Source organism: Scardinius erythrophthalmus, assembly GCF_964197995.2.
Source record: "Scardinius erythrophthalmus genome assembly, contig: HAP1_SCAFFOLD_66, whole genome shotgun sequence".
In the NCBI taxonomy this organism is placed as follows: domain Eukaryota; kingdom Metazoa; phylum Chordata; class Actinopteri; order Cypriniformes; family Leuciscidae; genus Scardinius; species Scardinius erythrophthalmus.
In genome coordinates this window covers 370,455-389,627 of record NW_028296532.1, presented here as the reverse complement: position 1 = coordinate 389,627, position 19,173 = coordinate 370,455, and the positions used below count along the sequence as shown (strand labels likewise).

The window sequence follows — 19,173 nt, the reverse complement described above, 5'->3', positions numbered from 1 at the left end:
TCATAGGTCTAAAACTTTGAAAGCATATGTAAGTACATACTACTTTGGTTCCTGGTCTGTATTCTTAATGGTGGGGGTGTTACGTCCAAGGACGTATTCATTTATTTATTTATTTATTTAGTGTTACGTCCAAGGACGTATTCATTATCATTATGATTTTCTCCTGAACTTATTTGATCTTTTTTATTTCTGAAAGTGTGGGCGTGGTTGTTTGCCCCTGTCTGTCTGTTTGTTTGTTTGTTTGCTCTCTCTCTCTCTCTCTCTCGTGTGTGCCTGAGACGGAGAGTATAAGGGTGCAGTCCAGTGTTTGCAGAGGGAGACGCACTTCTCCCCTGCTCCAGATTGAACACTATTCTGATATATGTTTGCTTCTGACATTCAGAGACAGTAATTGTGAGTTAGCAGTGGCTAACTGAGTTTAGCAGTGGCTGGTGTTCAGTGATCTTGTTCTCACTACAACTAAAAAAATAAGCAGAAGGTATTGTGTCTTTGTTAAACTGTTTAGTTACTACCATTGTGAAGGAAGCTGTAGGGGGTGAGTGCCTTTTTCTTTTAAATACTGTTTTTGTCCCTATTTTTGGTATATCAAGGGAGTTGAAGGAAGTTTATGTTGTTTATTTCTTATTGTTTAATCTTTCTTAGGTTAGTTAGGACTCCTCCCAGGGAGTGGGCTGTTTTGTTTGTTATTTTAGGCCTTGCTCTCCCCTGAGCCATTGCTCCCTTGTATTTTCTTTTGGTATCTTTTTTGGTAAGAAGAGGATCTATGACCTCTGGAAGCATCTCTTTCAGTAGCTTAGTTGGTATAAGGTCTAACATACATGTTGTCGATTTAGATAATTTAACGAGTTTAGCAAATTCTTCCTCTTCTATAGCAATGAATGAAGCAAATTTTTCCTTAGGGAGACTACAATGCACTGCCTGATGCGATACTGTAGTAGAGAGTTGCATAGTTATAATTTTCTCCCTGATATCATCAATCTTATAAGTGAAGAAGTTCATTAATTCATTACTGCTGTGCTAATTGGAAACTTCTGGGCTTGAAGCTTTATTTTTCGTTAGTTCAGCCACTGTTTCAAATAAGTACCAAGGGTTTTGTTTATTTTCTTCTAATAGGGTTGAAAAATAAGAAGATCTAGCAGTTTTTAAGGCCTCACTGTATGCAATTGAGCTCTCTTTCCATGAACTGCGAAATACCTCTAGTTTTGTTTTCTTCCAGTTGCGCTCCATTTTTCTGGCTGCTCTCTTAAGGGCCCGGGTGTGCTCGTTGTACCACGGCTATTTTTTTCAATCTTCTTTAAGTGCAACGGAGCAACTGTGTCTAAAGTGCTGGAAAAGAGAGAGTTAAAAGTTTCTGTCGCAATATCGAGTTCTTCTAAGCTATCTGGGATGCTGAGATGATGAAACTGATCAGGAAGATTATTAATAAAGCAATCTTTAGTGGCAGAAGTGATAGGTTTAATATATTTGTAACACGGAGTTGGCTTTGCAGCCTTGGCTAAATTAAGTTTACATGAGACTAGATAATGATCTGAGATGTCTTCACTCTGCTGCAGAATTTCAACAGCATCAACGTTGATTCTGTGTGATAATATTAGATCTAGAGTATGATTACGACAATGAGTAGGTCCTGACACGTGTTGTCTAACTCCAATAGAGTTAAAAATGTCTTTAAATGCCAATCCCAATGCATCTTTTTCATTATCCACATGTACTATATTAAGATCACCAACAATTAGGACTTTATCTGCAGCCAGTACTAACTCTGATAGAAAGTCACCAAATTATTTGCTAAAACCTGCATGGTGCCCTGGTGGCCTGTATACAGTAGCCAGCACAAATCTCAAAGGTGATTTATCATTTACTCTATATATTGCTATATTAAGCACCAACACTTCAAAAGAATTATATTTGAAACTAGACTTCTTAGTAATTCTGAAAACAGACATCCCAAGTCTCCCGGAAGTTCCGGGAGTCTCCCGCATATTGATAGCGGCTCCCTGATGCCCGCAAATCAGTTAAAATCTCCCGGAAGCAAGAGCGCGCAAGCGTAGCGCGCGCACGGCAGAGAGAGGGAGCGAGAGACCTTGCGTGTGTGCGCTAGTTTCTCGAACCGAATTATTCATAACCGAATCGCAACCGAATCGTAATAATAAGTGCTTTTGAAGAAATGGATTGAATATTCAGCAATCCAAGCTTTATCATTTGTTCATCTGCATTATGTTGTTTTTTTATTTGTTGAAAATCAATCAAATTTTTACCCTTAAATGGGTTTGGGAGTTTTTTTGTATTTCCTAGTTCGTATCTAGGTGAAAGAGTCTCTATGTGATGGGATTTATCTGACCTCAGTGACGTGAGACAACTAGCAGACGGTCGTTTAGCCAGTCTGTCTGTTTCCTGACCTGAGCCCCAGATTGTCATGTTTGAGCTCTAAGACTATGTGCCATATTACTAGAGAGAAGAGCAGCTCCATACCAGAAGGGATGAATACCATCTCTTTTCAACAGGTCAGGTCTGCCCCAAAAACTATTCCAATTGTCTATGAACCCTATATTATTTTGCGGACACCACTTAGAAAGCCAGCCATTGAGTGAGCACAGTCTACTAACTATCTCATCACTCCGGTGAATAGGAAGGGGACCAGAGCAAATTACAGTGCCTGACATCGTACTTGTGAGTTCACACACCTCTTTAACGTTTATTTTAGTGATCTCCGACTGGCGGAGTCAAACATCATTAGTGCCGACGTGAATAATAATCTTAGAAAACTTACGATTAGCATTAGCCAGCACTTTTTAATTTGCTTTGATGTCAGGTGCTCTGGCTCCCGGCAAACATGTGACTATGGTGGCTGGTGTCTCTATTTTCACGTTCCGTGTTATAGAATCGCCAATAACTAGGGAACATTCAACAGGATTCTCAGTGGGGAGAACCTGTTTAGTGTTGTCATTTTTAAAAGTGCTATATAAATGAAGGTTATCGGAACGGAAGAGCGGTGTTTTGTCCTGTGACTACAGCATCTCACGGTCACCCAGTTGCCCTGCTGCACGGGCTCTACAGCCGGAACCGAACAATGTACAGAGTTCACTAAGCTAGTCACATCCAAAGTAGTATCTAAAGCCCTTGCATTCTTACTATCGTCAATAAAAGTTTGGATGCGTATCTCTAGTTCTGAAATCTTTTCCGTCAGCCTGACTATCTCCCTGCATTTATCACATGTTAAGTCCTCACCACTGACAGAGAAGGCTATACTATACATGTGACATGACGTGCAAGTGACAATAATAGAAGACATGACTCACCCTGTTTTGTTGACTGATCCTACTCACCACAGTTGTTTGATGGACTCCAAGAGGCGCGAGCGCGTGAGAGAAAAAAAGACGGCAAACATGGATGGCAGATTAACAGGCCAGCGGAAGCCTAGCGCGTTTTGCGAGCGATAGTGATTTAGATTAAATCTAGCAAAGTCAGATCAATGTGACAGACAAAATTAGATAATATCAGATATCTGGTTGATGAGTACAATATGGCCCGAAGGGTCGTCTCCGCCCTGGTCCCCCGAGCTGCATGATCCTCCGTGGCCGCCTGAAAGGCCGTCTCCGTTCTGGCCACCTGAACTGCCGGCTCTGCCCTGGAGGCTTCCTGTCCTGCCAAGCCACGCCCTCATCAGCCTCCAGGGCACCCACCCCCCCTCCCGTGTTCTGTTTTGTACGGCGCTGGTCGTGCCTAGCGGGAGGGGGGAGTTATGTCACATTCACCGTCTGTCTTTTCTGCACTACATTCCCCAGGATCCTCTTTGGCGCACCTGCACTCACTCTCTCCGGAATACTAAATACACACACCTGTTCACCATAAGCAGCCTCATCAACAAGCACTATAAAACACTCACCATAGCCTCAGTTCATTGTCAAGCCTCCAACAGGAACAGACCTTAATCCGTTGTCTCCTGAGCATCTGATGCGTCCAAGTTTCCAAGACGTAACGTATACTCACCTGTGAAACACTAACCTCTGTGTCATTGTTCTGCTGTCTCCAGGAATCCTGTTCGATTCCCTATTGCCTGTGATCCTGTGTTCTCCCGAGCTTCCAGTGTTTCCTCCAAGCTTGCTTGCTATCGACCGCATCTGAAAGAGAAAAGACAAGTATTAAAGAACTGTGACTGCTTGGTATCAACATACCTGAAGTGAACGTGCTTACCTGCTATCAGCCCCGCACCGAGTGATCTTCACCGAATCTGCACTTGAACTCACTGAATACTCACCTTGCACTCTTGTCACCTTGAATAAAGCTGTGTTTGGATTCAACACAGCTGTGTTTGGTCTCCTTGCCTATATCCTGACAATATGGAGCCTACAGACGCAAAACCACATGACAGCAAGACAGAGAGGCGAATCCGTGTATCATTCGTTCAGTCGTTTTTTGATTTAATATCGAAAGTAGAAAAATGAGAAAACAGTTCCTTTTTCGTAACAAAAAAACAAAAAAACAAACAAACTAGAATTCAGCTTGATTTTTTGTCTGAGGTAGAAAAATGAATAAACAGCTTGAATATTTGATTTCTACATGTGGGCAGGAAATCAAATTTCACCTGATTTGTCAGCAAAAGATCAAACTGTTCCGTCATCAGTTCTTCCTTAGTTCCGCACAGCAGAATAAAAGTCCTCTGCTGCTGCAGCTGATGTGCGGATTCTTAACTTGTTTATTGCAACTACATTTCATATTTTTCTCATCAAACAACCAGACTAACGAATGGCTCGACACAACCCTTACAGAGGAAGAGCCAAGACAGGGCTTTCTTCTGTGTAGATCAGCAGTTCTCAAGTGCCAGGGGGTCCGTGAAATAATTTGCTATTTTCCTATATTTTCAGGACAGTAAAGTCACGTTTTTTATCATAAGGCACGCTGATTTATTCCTAAGTGACTTAGGCCTATATAATGCATTACTTCAAATAATCTAAATGCTGACTTTCAAAAGTAGGCGCGCCAAGAAGGCTATTCGCTATATTTTGGTTCATTTTTGGTGTGCGCCAGAAAGATGTTCAAGGAGACTGAGACACACTAAAGCAGCGCATCATGTTGTTTTCTTTATTTTTCGAAGACATGACATTTTGTAGTAATTTTGAATGTACACAAATAAAAATATAGGCTACATTTTACTGTTTCGAATGACAGAGTATTAAACGACAGAGTATTACGTTATTTCTCCAGCTAAGGAACAAATCCAAGTGATGGCGCTGGCGCATCGTGCTTACACATATTATCAGTTCACTTCTGGCATTGCTAACTTGACACCGCAGCCTGTTCATTATTAAAATAAAACAGTCAACCAAACATAGAAAAAGTTATTCTGCTTAATTTAATTCACCTTTTGTACAATATAAAGGCTGTGCCGGTCGGTAAACTTGATGATATTCCACACTCATTTCCCTTGAAGATGCTGATTTAGCCTTCGTGTAGCCTATATTAGGACTCAACTAAAGTACGAAGCCTTCTTTACATTAATATTTAGCATCCAAATGTTACATTGCAAATACAGAAACTTTGAACTGAATGACCGATGTGCGAACCCAACGTCTGTACAGTTTCAGTTTCGATTCAAATAAATTTGTTTAGGCTTGGCATTTAAAATAGGCTAAATGTTGTTTGTAATAAAGGGCACAATAGGCTATTTTTATAGATTCCTATGTATATTTTTATTATACGTGGTTATTTATTTTTCATTCTTGTTTTCTGAATACCATTCATTTAAGGATTTGACATAGGCTACAATAAGGGGAAGTAAAATACACATAGCCTATATATTATTAATAGTGTTTAAAATGTTCATTTTGTATTTTATTTACCAGTCTTTTACACTATTTCTGAATAGGCCAATAATAAAATGCGTTTTTTACAACGATGTGACGTGCACGTGTTTTACTCTCAACATGACTCGGTGCACCGCACACAAGCGCGCATCCTTTAGATATAAATTATAGGCTAATCAATTTTAATAAAACACAAGGCCTAGGCCTACATCATAAAAATCAGAAGAGTATGTATTTTAATATCTCTGTTGTTCTCTGTTCTCCAGTTGTTAGATAGTCAGTCTGAATGACAGTTCATGCGTGAACTTTAGGCCGATTACATAGGCTAGTCAATGCATTATTCTTTCCTTTTTGTATTAGTGTTTAAAATATTTAATTTACAATTAATTATATATATATTTTTAAACTTACTGGGAGAGGGAGACCATACTAACAGCCATCATTTACCCTGGCATACCAAGCTGATGCAAAGCGTAGGTGAATTTGTATCTACACAGAAGACAGCCCTGTCTAGGCTCTTCCCTGGTACAGGTTGTGTCGAGCCATTCGTTAGTCTGGTTGTTTGATGAGAAAAATATGAATGTAGTTGCAATAAATGAGATAAGAATCCGCACATCAGCTGCAGCAGCGGAGGACTTTTAATCTGCTGTGCGGAACTAAGGAAGAACTGTTGACGGAACAGTTCTTTGATCTTTTGCTGACAAATCAGATGAAATTCGATTTCCTGCCCACATGTAGAAATCGAATATTCAAGCTGTTTATTTATTTTTCTACCTCAGAATGAAAAACAAAAAATCAAGCTGAAATCTTGTTTTTCGTTTTTTGGGAAAAAATGAAAAATCGAAAAAGGAACTGTTTTCTCATTTTTCTACTTTCAATATTAAATCAAAAAACGACTGAACGACTGAAACACGGATTGAGGCAGACCAGAGCAATCGATCCCAATCGATTTACAAAATTCACAGATGCTGAGGATCTAAAGGAGAATTTTAGAATAATGGGATACTCATTTATGTGATACTGTATTCAACAGGATGAACAGCTCATTCTGCGCATCATACATCATTACGCTATTTCTACGTCATTACATATGTGCAGTCCTTTCAGTTTCGGTTTTCAATCCGATCAAGTGTTTAGATGTTCTCTCGATCAGATTAGAAGAAAAATAAACCACCCTTCAATCGGATCAAAATTTAATTTGGATCGAGCTCAATCGGATCGATGAAGGTGTTTACATTACAGTCCGATTGAGCCGTCTATCCGATTACTAATGGATTATTTAGTTGCATGTAAACGTAGCCACTGTAAGCCAAATTTTTGTAAGGAGGGAAAAGTAGGGATAAATGTGGTCATCAAAACAATGTCACAAAGTGGTGTCAACTGATCTTAACTTGTGCTGAACATGTAACATTCCTTTATGTTCTTAGTTATAAGAACATAAAGAATTTCACCTGTGCAAAGTTAAGGAAAAAGAGTTGCTCATGATTGAGATCAATTCCAGGCAGAGGAGCTTCTTTTCCATGTTTTTTCACATAGTTCTGGTAAGCCTGAAAAAGTGATAACACAGTGATACTGATGAATCTTGGGATGAAGTTACTGGAAACATACTCGCTTCTCTCTCATATTTCTAAATAATAATTAACATCAGACATGAAGTTTCATCTCACAGCCAAATACTTTCTGAAGATAATGTGAATCACATGTGACCTGTGAATCAGTGACAGATTTGTGATTGTATCTTACATACTGTAGACCATATTTGATGGTTCAGTAAGACCTAGTATTAAATACACTGAACTGTAGTCCATGAGCCATTTTCTCCCCCTTCAGCTTCTATAAGAGTCTAAACCATTAAGCCGATTCCCTATGTCATCACAGTCTGACTGAAATCTATCCACAGCGGAACAAACTGAGAATCTATCATCATGCATATGAGAATCTATCATCATGTTTTTATTAACCTTTTTTAACCTTGAATTTTGCAAGTGAGAAAGTATATTAAACTAAATCTATTCTTCTGGAAGTAAAAAGGGATGTCAAAAGAGCTGCAGTAAAGGCCAAGATGCCCTGTCCTTACTTGATAAGACTGGTGAATGCCCCCGTTGTCAGCAATGTTCTCCCCAAGGGTATTATTCCCATTTAGCTGTTCACACAAAGGATAGAAGAAAAAGAAAAGAAGAAAGGGGATGGAAAATCAAACCATAATTTAGATGTCCTTCTACATCTCTAGAAAATTGCAGCTTATTCTAGTTCCAGGAAAACAATTTGTGTACAATAAGGTCCATATTGCTGTTGTCAGAAATTCACAGAGAGCTATGAATAACCCATGACAGAGGCTTTAAAGTCTTATTTGCCACATATGGTAAACAGCTTAGCACAGTAGGGTAGATAGAACTGTAGTATTTTGGTAATATTTGATAAGCTTTGTTGGACTGGACATTACATTATTTGTCATGTCAGCTTGAATAATTTCCCCTCATCTTGCTACACAACCTCCAATTTATACGTATATAAAAAATAAAGATATTGTAAAAGAAATGTAATTTAAACATGATGATGGTCTGATTAGACAGTTATTGACTATGTGAATTGGTGTGAATCAGTCTGAAGACATTTGATGGAATACATTTTGTCTGTTCGCCAAATCCCAAGAGTAGCTTCCATACTGGTCAACAATGCATTTGGAAAGCTCATGGAATTTCTGAGTCGAAGATGGAGTCCACCAGTCTTTGAGGTCACCATCTTTATCAAAATTACGCCCTGAACAAGAAAGGAAATGCATGGAGATTAAACTTACAACAGTGTTAAATGAAGAATCATTAACAGAGATCTGTTTCTAGTCTGATACCATTGTCATCAAAGCCATGAGTAATCTCATGTCCAATGACCATCCCGATGCCTCCATAGTTCAGAGACCAGGGCTGACCTTTACCAAAGAATGGTGGCTGAAGAATACCTGCAGGAAATACTGAGAGAAAGCAGATAATTCCAATGTATTAATAATTAATTAATTGATCAGACATACCTGATTTGTTTTGTTAAATTACTGCTACATTTTGTAAAAGTGTTACAAGTACCTATTTGGTTTCTGCTAGATGAGTAGAATGCATTGACCACAGCAGCTCCTGTTATCCATCTTGAATTAAAGATGCATATCACTTTAATATTTAATGACAGATCTTTTTTCGTTAGGGTTTTATAGCAGTTACTAAACTCGATAAAAATGACAGCTATTTAGAGCTATTTTGGGGGGACATTATGGAAAGAGGTCATACTCTTCTTTGTTTACTTTGACTCTCAGTTTCTTCAGGCGTTTCTTCTGACCAAACTCCAAGTTCTTCAGGATGTTCTCGAAGTATTCTTCTGCATTATAGCTTAACTAATAAAAAATAAAGGTTTGCACAACAGATAACATGCAGACAACAGCACAGTCTTAAACCTACTCCTGGAGGCCAACTGCCCAGCAGAGGTTATTTCCAACTTGCCTCAAACCACCTGCCTGGAAGTTTCTAGTATGCCTAGGAAGACCTTACTTAAATTGTTCAGGTGTTTAATTGGGGTTGGAACTAAACTCTCCAAGACAGTGGCCCTGCAGGTGCAGGATTGGACACCCCCCGGGTTTAAATTAAAATAATCTTTTTGAACTCCTGACTCCTTTAGGCAGTCATACACTGTGCGATTTTCGTCCGATTTTGAGCCGAATTCTGATTCGTGCGACTCTTTTTCAGGTCGGGCCAATTTTCAGCTTTGTCGTGCGTCGTTTGTCGTGCAGTGTTTGTGCAGTGTACAGGGGGAAATGAGAGGCAATTAACCTCTCCCGATCGGCAATCGGATGGTCGGATGAATTTCTGGCATGTCAGAAATTTTGGTCTCTTCTTGAAGCAGAGTTACGAACCGATTGCCCTAAACTAAGTGTTTTTTCCCTCACTGCGCCTGCGTGAAAACAGAAATTTAATCATTTCATCTGCAGCAAGAAAGAAAAAGAAAAGAGGGAGATCTTTAAGTTCTGTAGCCAAACTAGCTACAAATTACTGTTGCTTACCTCCAGTTCGTGTTGCAAAATGGATTAACCATATACGGTCTTCCAATCAGGGGTGCCGGCAGAAATTCTGGGCCCTATGGAAACCAAAATTTCTGGGCCCCCTACATTTTTTACAGATAAAATTTAACCCAGTAAACATGCCCTGTATACTTTAAAAAAGATACTTAGCACATTGCGTAGTTAAAATGTCTAAAGATGAGTACAAAGCCTACAAAACAAGAAAAAAAAATTATTTGTTTAAGTCAAACACACACGTAATAACCATATTATTTCTATTGGCCTATTTAGTTTTCATAATATAAAATATTAAAATATCTATTTTGTAAACTCCTTATAGCCAATGGTTACTACAGACACATGTTTTTTTTTTTTTCAGTTTTTTATATTATTTTTTTTCTGGGGCATTTTATTCATATTAAGAACGTCAAGTTTGACATAATCGATCATAGCAGCAGCACTGTCACTTCACAGAACACACGACACACACGGCAAACTGATTTTGTGATTTTTGAAGCGTAGGCTATAGATTACTTTTTGTTTTGTAAAGTTATCATCATGTGGCGAACACAGTAGCCTAGATAAGATGTGTTGAAAGGCTTCAGTCTTCGTGAAGTTTCGCGCTCAGGCTCACTTTGTTCGGATGAAGGTCCTTGCACACTGAATCCGAAATTTTCGCATGCGTTTTTTCGTATCCGTCATTCTGTGGCTCTGTCAAAACACCATTCAAACCCTTGTTACGGATGCGAAAAACGCAGAAAATCGAACCCGATTTTTTTGACGGACGAAAGTTTCGGAGGCAGTGTGCAAGTGTGATTGACATAACGTGAGGTTGTATTTATTTTTTAACGTGCTAAAATATCGGACGCGAATTTCGCACGGGGGGAGAAGGAGGACGTGGGTGTGCAGCAGCCGTTCAATCTGTGTAGAGCTATTTTTTTACAGTCTATGGTGTAGAGACATGATGACCCAGAGATGTTATTATTGTTGGATAACTATTTTTGTTGCTACATGACCTGCTTTTATCTAGCTAGCATAGTAAAATAATTACTGAATTATGATTTACATCCAAGTTGGATGTAAATCATAATTCAGTAATTATTTTACTATGCTAGCTAGATAAAAGCAGGTCATGTAGCAACAAAAATAGTTAGGCTAACTATACAGGAATAGGGCAAGCTACCTTTCTTTTTGAAAAACTGTGTGACATACTGTCGACTTCGGCGTTCTCTGTCTTCTCTTTCCTTTCCTTTTTTGATGCCCTAACTTTTGATGTGACATGCCTGCGTGTGTCACTGTCTGCGCTGCATCATAACAAGTGCAATAAGCAAGAGACGCTACACTAGCGATCGTAGCTCGGACAGCGCAGGTGGAATGAACCATTGTAAGGGGGAGGGGTGTGACTGAAACAGTAAATATATTATTTATTTTTTAAATATTAAATCTATGGTCAAAACGGACGAAATACACATTTAGTGCATGAGGGGCCCTAGCACATTTAATGTATGTATAAAAAAGAGAAAAGAAATAAGAAAAGAAAAAGGGGGTCTGCTCTTCTGGGCCCTAAATCAGCCTGGGCCCTTAGAATCGTCCTAACCTTCCACCCCTTTACGGCGCCCTTGCTTCCAATCCACCTGCGATTTATCTACACCGTGCCTCTTTTATTAATTTGTAAAAACAATGTTTTTGAAATAAAGCTGTTTTTAAGTTTCATTGATGACTAATTGTTGCAGTGTTTGGACATATTATAGACTGTTAATAATTTTAATTATATGCCTATAATTCATTGTAATCGACCTAAATGTTTTAGACAATTTTCAATGAGATCCTATGTAATCTTTTATTATCCTCACAGCGCGTTGGTTATGCGGTGATGCACTATGAAATTATTGTGTGGCAAATTAATTATAATAGCCTATCAATTTAATAATAAAAGTAGCCTAGGCCTTCCCTAATAATAATAATAATACAATAACACTAATAATTTAATACATAAATTGGAAATGCTAAATCAACTTGATATTGATAGCTGATGCTTGTTTTGACAATATCTATGGATACATGATATCGTCTATTGGTGCAACCCGGCACTGGGTGTAAGCACACAAATCCTGAGCTTTGGCTTTACATCGCATGCAATCTACTCGTTCAGTCTGAGTAGGTAACCTTGCTGAAATCACACAGACATCGCACAGATATTAGGCTGCATAGATTAGGTCGGCCGGAACCGGGAACACTTCCTATAACACCTGATATACTCGCTACATTATAAAAAGAATGGCATCTACGCTAATTTTAGTCTTTCTGTTTATTCCAAGGTTAACTGTAATCAGCCGGTCCCGGGCCGTATCCAGATCAGATGGTGGACCTGCACTTAGACACGATCACACGATCAAGGTTGTCAACTAGACTCCCTCCTGTGGAGGCCTCATCGACACGACATGATCCTCAACAAACTCGTCTGCATACGCACGTGATGACTCCGATTTTCAACCAGATGGAACTGTATAGTATTCTGAACGTTCCAATCCAATCTGACTTCTGACCTGTAATGTTGCCTGAATCATAATCATACACTTTTCGCTCCTTCGTTGGCCAGAGGAGAACTGGCCCCCCGACTGAGCCTGGTTTCTGTAATGATGCAGGCTGAATCAAAGGAGGAAGCAGGATCCACATGCAACAGCTTTCTTAAATAAACTCAAAACTAGACAGAGAGAGTTAGACTCGGGAACAGGACAACCAACATTACAAAGTCAAGAACCCACAAACACTGACACAAGACGCAGGGTTAAATACAGAGGCAAACAAGCTAAACAAGATAACAAGGGGGCGTGGCTAATCAGAAACACCTGAGGAAACTAATCAACATAACGGGGAACTGCTAAACAAGGGACAAGACAGGGGAACACAGACATGAATCATGACAGTTTCTCCCAAGGTTTTTTCTCCATTCTGTCACCTGATGGAGTTTTGGTTCCTTGCCACTGTCGCCTTTTTCGCCTTCCTTTTCTTTGGCTTTGGGCTTGCTTAGTTGGGGACATTTAATTTAAAATTCAACAATATTATTGATCTGCCTGCATTGACACCATTATAAAAAACTGAACTGAGCTGGACGATGACATCACAGTTTTCTCCAGAGCTATATATATATATAAATGAAATAAATTAACTTTTCTCTCTTTTTTTTACAACAAAATGAAACATCGCTGAACTTAAGCTGGACTGTGATGCTATTTTCTTCTGGAAACAAACTTTGTTGCATTATTTCCTGTTATCTCTGTAAAGCTGATTTGAAACAATCTGTATTGTAAAAAGCGCTATATAAATAAAGGTGACTTGACAGTGTATGCCCGCCTTTAGTCTACTCTTTTTCTTGTAGCCACTCACATCTTGGTACTCCTGGTCCAGGTATGTGCTGTTCATGATATTTTCTGAGAAACCAATTCTTTCTCTGATTGCTCGTGCCTGCAGTAAGGAAGAGTAAAGAAGCAGTCTTTTTTAAGGTAGCTAATATATTTAATGGATCTGGGGCAATCTTTTTATTTCTTTAAAGACCAAATTTTCTATGGAATGAGCTTTCAAAGTTACCTTTTGCCATGTCTCAGTATAATTTCAAGTCTTTGTTGTTTATTGATCAGCAGTGATTATATAGTATCATTAAGCTTAAACTTTAAACATAGAACTGAAAATAAGCCTTACCTTCTCCTCTGCAGCTTTCTTTGTTTCAGCGTCCATCCAGGCTAGATCATACAGATTGCTCACAAATACCTCTCTGATGTTAGTGATCATCTCATCCATCTGTGCAAATCACAGAGAAGGACATAATGAGATACCATTTCGCCACAGAAATTCCATAAACACTCTGGTTGGGTATTGTTTAGTAGGTTGTGCTCATTCGGTTTTAAGATAGGAGTAATAAATGTGGGCAATTTATACTGCATTGCATTTGTACATCCCAAGGATCAACAGACACTATTTAGTAAGTCTAGTGCAAAGGAGCAACAAGATATGTATGATACAATAATAAATAGCAAACAGGTTAAACCACTTTTTGTAGGCTTTCAGGGAATTCAAAGAAAGTCCAAGCTTTCATGTGGTTCTGACAGGTAGCTAGTATGCAGGCCAAGATCCAGTGAGTGTTGTGGAGTGGAGTTTAGTGGAAGGTCTAATCTATGAGGAGGAAAGTAAATGTATCCTAACATTTCTCAAAAGTATGAACCATTTTCTTTTTCACCTATTTAAAGCCAATGACCTGTGCGTAAACAGCAAAACTGTGCATCTATTTTGTATATGTTTGACAATAATATAAAAAATGGAAAAAGAATCAGCAATCTGTAACCAATTTTCACATTCTGCATGATAGATTTATTTTAACTTGAACTTACAAGACATCTCGTTCTCTCATTTATAAAACTGGCAGACTAGACCACTGATAGGTGGATAGTAACAAAGTACAGTACTTAAGTACACTTTTTGAGTATCTGTACTTTACTTGAGTATTATTTTTTTCTGGAAACATTTTACTTTAACTTGACTACATTTGAAAGACAAATATTGTACTTTTTACTCCACAACATTTGTGTCAAGGTCCTTGAGTAGAAAATGTAATGTCAGCCAGGGGATGATTTTGGTTGCATTTTGGTTGGAAATTAAAGTCAGTATGACGTTAGAACCCGACTGATATTGGATTCTGACATCAATCTGATTTTCATTTTCAACGTTGGGTTTGGTCTTCTAAATGCAAATTTTGTCATTGTTTTGGTGCACTCTAGCTTATAGATAACAGTAAGGCTAACATATTCATACTAAAAGCTAAAAAACTTTAAATAGGTAACTATTTGAGGGAACAGCCATTTGGTTGTCCGACACCATTGTGGACGTTATTGAGGGCACTTATTCAATCTCACATTCAAACCCACTACTAGAACTGTGTTCTAGAAATAAATTTGATATTGATATGAGGGTAGGTAGACAGGCATAGATTCAGAGGCATAAGGTACTGTAAGTATTACATAGAACAATGCAACAATATTAAAACAATGCATTGACATTTTTTTTTTTTTACTTTTGATACTTAAGTACTTAAGTCTTTACAACTTTTACTTGTAACAGAGTAATATTTGACCAGTAGTATCTGTACTTTCACTCAAGTAAGGAAGTTGTGTACTTTGTCCACCTCTAGCTGACTGAATGTTGTTCCCATTACTTCTAGATAGACTCCTGGACAGATAGACACTGCTGTATCAGGCTAATTATTGGCATATACTTCATGTGAGTATCTGTAATGTTATCCTGGTGACCACAAACCCACTGGCACGACATGGATGTAAAGAGTGATTTGTGGGAAGGTAGCGGTCACCTGATCAGGCACACACACCCACAAGTCCACATACTAATGCTTGCTGTTATGCATGTGCTTATGCAGAAGAGTACGGTCATAAAACCAAATGCTGCTGATGTGCCAAAAACGCAAACGTCATCAAGCAAGCTGATATTCATCAAATTACACAGCACATCCTGTACATGAAATGATTGTACACATGAGATTATTGCATTTGGTAATGGTCTCAGTCCACACTAGCGTTTTTAAGCATTTTCCAAAAGTTTCTCATCCACACATGGAAAATGCTAAATTCACCTTACAGCGCATGCGTAAACCCTCATAAAAGCTCACCGGGATGATACAGACAGAACAAAGCATAATCAAGTTATCACGCAATTCTTCTGGCAGGATCATTTTATTTAACAAAATATCTCACCATTCACTGATGCATCCAGGTCGCGTTCACTCACCATTATATGTTTGGTCTAAAACGCAACTGCTCTCATGTTTTGCCGCAGGACAGGAAATGTGAGTGAATTTTTTGTCATCTTTGCAGGACTGTGATATGAAGACTGTGCAAAGTAACATATTTTAGCAACTGTGTGAAAGTAATATGCACATAACATTAAGTGTCTTTAACTGCTATGTGGTTACATAAAAATGTACTTATTGTGTTGATGTTGTATTGTAAAACACTTGCTGTTACTGAGGTGGGGTTACAGGTAAGGTTTGGGACATGTTTAGTGGTATGAGTAAGTTTAAGGCTGAGATATAAGGGAAGGGAAATGTCAACAGTATAATTAAAGCTGTATTTACAGAAATTATTTACAGATGTAATTGCATGGAGGTAATAACTAGATGTACCGCATCGCGGTACAAAATATGACCGCCGCTCAGGCCTGCACTGGCTTTCCACAAAAATAAATGACGTGGAGTAATTTGGCTGTATTTGTTTTCCTGCATGTGTGTGTGTGACAGTATCATCCTAAACCAGTAACCCTTCGCTCAACAGCACCATCTACAGGCCGATGAGTGTACAGTCACTAAATGTGCACATAAATGAATTTATTTTATACCCCCCCATGGATGAAATTCTACGAAACTTAGCAGAGGATACCCCCAGAGGATGTCAAGTTAATCATACACATGAAATATGGTGCAGTTCTGAACATCTCCACTGAAGATAGGGGCGATTAAAGCAGAATAATATTGCATTTTCATTTTTTATGGGAGGGGCGCAAATCACAAATGAGTGATTATGGGCTAGGTTGATGTGGGCCCTTAAGAGCAACATACCATAAAAATTTCTTCATCCTCTGTGCCACGGTTCAGGTAGTTATTTAGGAAAAACTGCATTTTTTTGGGTTTGGGGGGGCCCAGCGCGGGGGGGGGGGAGTGGCCCCCGGGGACCAAACGAAATTTTTCTGTAGAAGTGTACTGGGGCTACATGCCCACCAAATTTCATGTTCCCCGGTGCTTCGGTGTCCCTGGTATCGTTGACGAAAAATTTACGGGGGCCCCAGCGCGGGGGGGGGGGGGGAGTGGCCCCGGGGACCAAACGAAATTTTTCCGTAAAAGTCTAGTAGACCAACATACCATAAAAATTTCTTCATCCTCGGTGTCACGGTTCAGGTAGTTATTTAGGAAAAACTGAATTTTTTTGGTTTTGGGGGGGCCCCAGCGCGGGGGGGGAGTGGCCCCCGGGGACCAAGCGAAATTTTTCCGTAGAAGTCTAGTGGGGCTACATGCCCACCAAATTTCATGTTCCCCGGTGCTTCGGTGTCCCTGGTATCGTTGACGAAAAATTTACGGGGGCCCCAGCGCGGGGGGGGGGGAGTGGCCCCCGGGGACCAAACTAAATTTTTCCATAAAAGTTTAGTAGACCAACATACCATAAAAATTTCTTCATCCTCTGTGCCACGGTTCAGGTAGTTATTTAGGAAAAACTGCATTTTTTGGGGTTTGGGGGGGCCCAGCGCGGGGGGGGAGTGGCCCCCGGGGACCAAACGAAATTTTTCCGTAGAAGTCTAGTGGGGCTACATGCCCACCAAATTTCATGTTCCCCGGTGTTTCGGTGTCCCTGGTATCGTTGACGAAAAATTTACGGGGGCCCCAGCGCGGGGGGGGGGGGGGGATGGGGGGGGAGTGGCCCCCGGGGACCAAACGAAATTTTTCCGTAAAAGTCTAGTAGACCAACATACCATAAAAATTTCTTCATCCTCGGTGCCACGGTTCAGGTAGTTATTTAGGGAAAACTGATTTTTTTTTGGGTTTGGGGGGGCCCAGCGCGGGGGGGGAGTGGCCCCCGGGGACCAAGCGAAATTTTTCTTTAGAAGTCTAGTGGGGCTACATGCCCACCAAATTTCATGTTCCCCGGTGCTTCGGTGTCCCTGGTATCGTTGACGAAAAATTCAGTAAGGTGACTAAAAAAAAAAAAAAAAAAACTTTGACAATCCCTATATGACCGCTTTCGCTAGCTATGCTAGCGGCGGTCATAATAATAATATAAGAACAATGTAAAGCATGTATGTACATAGTGTGCATTGTATCAAATTATTATTTTAAAGGTGACCTATTATGCCCAGTTTCACATGATGCAATATAAATCTCTGATGTCCTCAGAATGTGTCTGTGAAGCTTCAGCTCAAATACCACCCAGATTTTTTTTTTTATTATAGCTTGTCAAAGTTGCCCCTTTTTGGATGTGAGAGAAAAAGCTCTGTTTTTTTTTTTTGTGTCCCTTTAGATTCAAATGAGATGCTGCTCCCGGCCCCCGTTCAGACGACGGCCGATCCTTTGCATGTGCTTCGGATACTATGGGAGCAACATAACAGCCCAATTTCTCCCAGGAAAAATGTCAATAATACCCAGTAGCGGAGTGTAGCCTTACACGTTTGAACCGGAGTCAGTCACAAATGGAGAGACTCAGGAAGAGGCTGCAACTTGTTAGACTTGGACATCTCTGAATGGTTACTGGATACATTTATGTAGTTGTTGTGTAGTTACATTGATTCATCTCATCAACTAACCTGTACCGTGTTAATCTGTTGTATAGGTGCTTGTGTGTGAGCTGTATTAGGATGCACACAGCTAGAAAATATATGCTGCATGGAGATAGAGCAGGTATCGTTTTGTTTACGGTTATAATGTCGGAAGTATTTGATACACTACCAATTTTGCAGGTTTTCCTACTTACAAAGCATGTAGAGGTCTGTAATTTTTTATCATAGGTACACTTAAACTGTGAGAGAATCTAAAACAAAAATCCAGAAAATCACATTGTATGATTTTTAAATAATTAATTTGCATTTTAATGCATGACATAAGTATTTGATCACCTACCAACCAGTAAGAATTCCGGCTCTCACAGACCTGTTAGTTTTTCTTTAAGAAGCCCTCCTGTTCTCCACTCATTACCTGTATTAACTGTACCTGTTTGAACTCGTTACCTGTATAAAAGACACCTGTCCACACACTCAATCAAACAGACTCCAACCTCTCCACAATGGCCAAGACCAGAGAGCTGTGTAAGGACATCAGGGATAAAATTGTAGACCTGCACAAGGCTGGGATGGGCTACAGGACAATAGGCAAGCAGCTTGGTGAGAAGGCAACAACTGTTGGCGCAATTATTAGAAAATGGAAGAAGTTCAAGATGACGGTCAATCTCCCTCGGTCTGTGGCACTATGCAAGATCTCACCTCGTGGGGCATCAATGATCATGAGGAAGGTGAGGGATCAGCCCAGAACTACAAGGCAGGACCTGGTCAATGAACTGAAGAGAGCTGGGACCACAGTCTCAAACAAAACCATTAGTAACACACTATGCCGTCATGTATTAAAATCCTGCAGCGCACGCAAGGTCCCCCTGCTCAAGCCAGCGCATGTCCAGGCCCGTCAGAAGTTTGCCAATGACCATTAGGGATGATCCAGATGAGGAATGGGAGAAGGTCATGTGGTCTGATGAGACAAAAATAGAGCTTTTTGGTCTAAACTCCACTCGCCGT

General features: G+C 39.8%; 1 protein-coding gene across 1 annotated transcript in view; it reads right to left on the bottom strand.

The window, feature by feature from the left end:
* The window catches only part of LOC308686262 (neprilysin-like), a gene marked incomplete at both ends in the record, with an annotated part of 55,837 nt that overhangs the window by 7,449 nt on the left and 29,215 nt on the right, over positions 1-19,173 (bottom strand). Inside the window, 8 exons of the mRNA XM_081394633.1 lie at positions 7,256-7,351; positions 7,882-7,947; positions 8,431-8,564; positions 8,653-8,772; positions 8,882-8,940; positions 9,080-9,183; positions 13,231-13,308; positions 13,543-13,641. Of these exons, the coding sequence (XP_081250759.1) occupies positions 7,256-7,351; positions 7,882-7,947; positions 8,431-8,564; positions 8,653-8,772; positions 8,882-8,940; positions 9,080-9,183; positions 13,231-13,308; positions 13,543-13,641 (756 nt within the window). The remainder of the gene's footprint in view (positions 1-7,255; positions 7,352-7,881; positions 7,948-8,430; positions 8,565-8,652; positions 8,773-8,881; positions 8,941-9,079; positions 9,184-13,230; positions 13,309-13,542; positions 13,642-19,173) is intronic.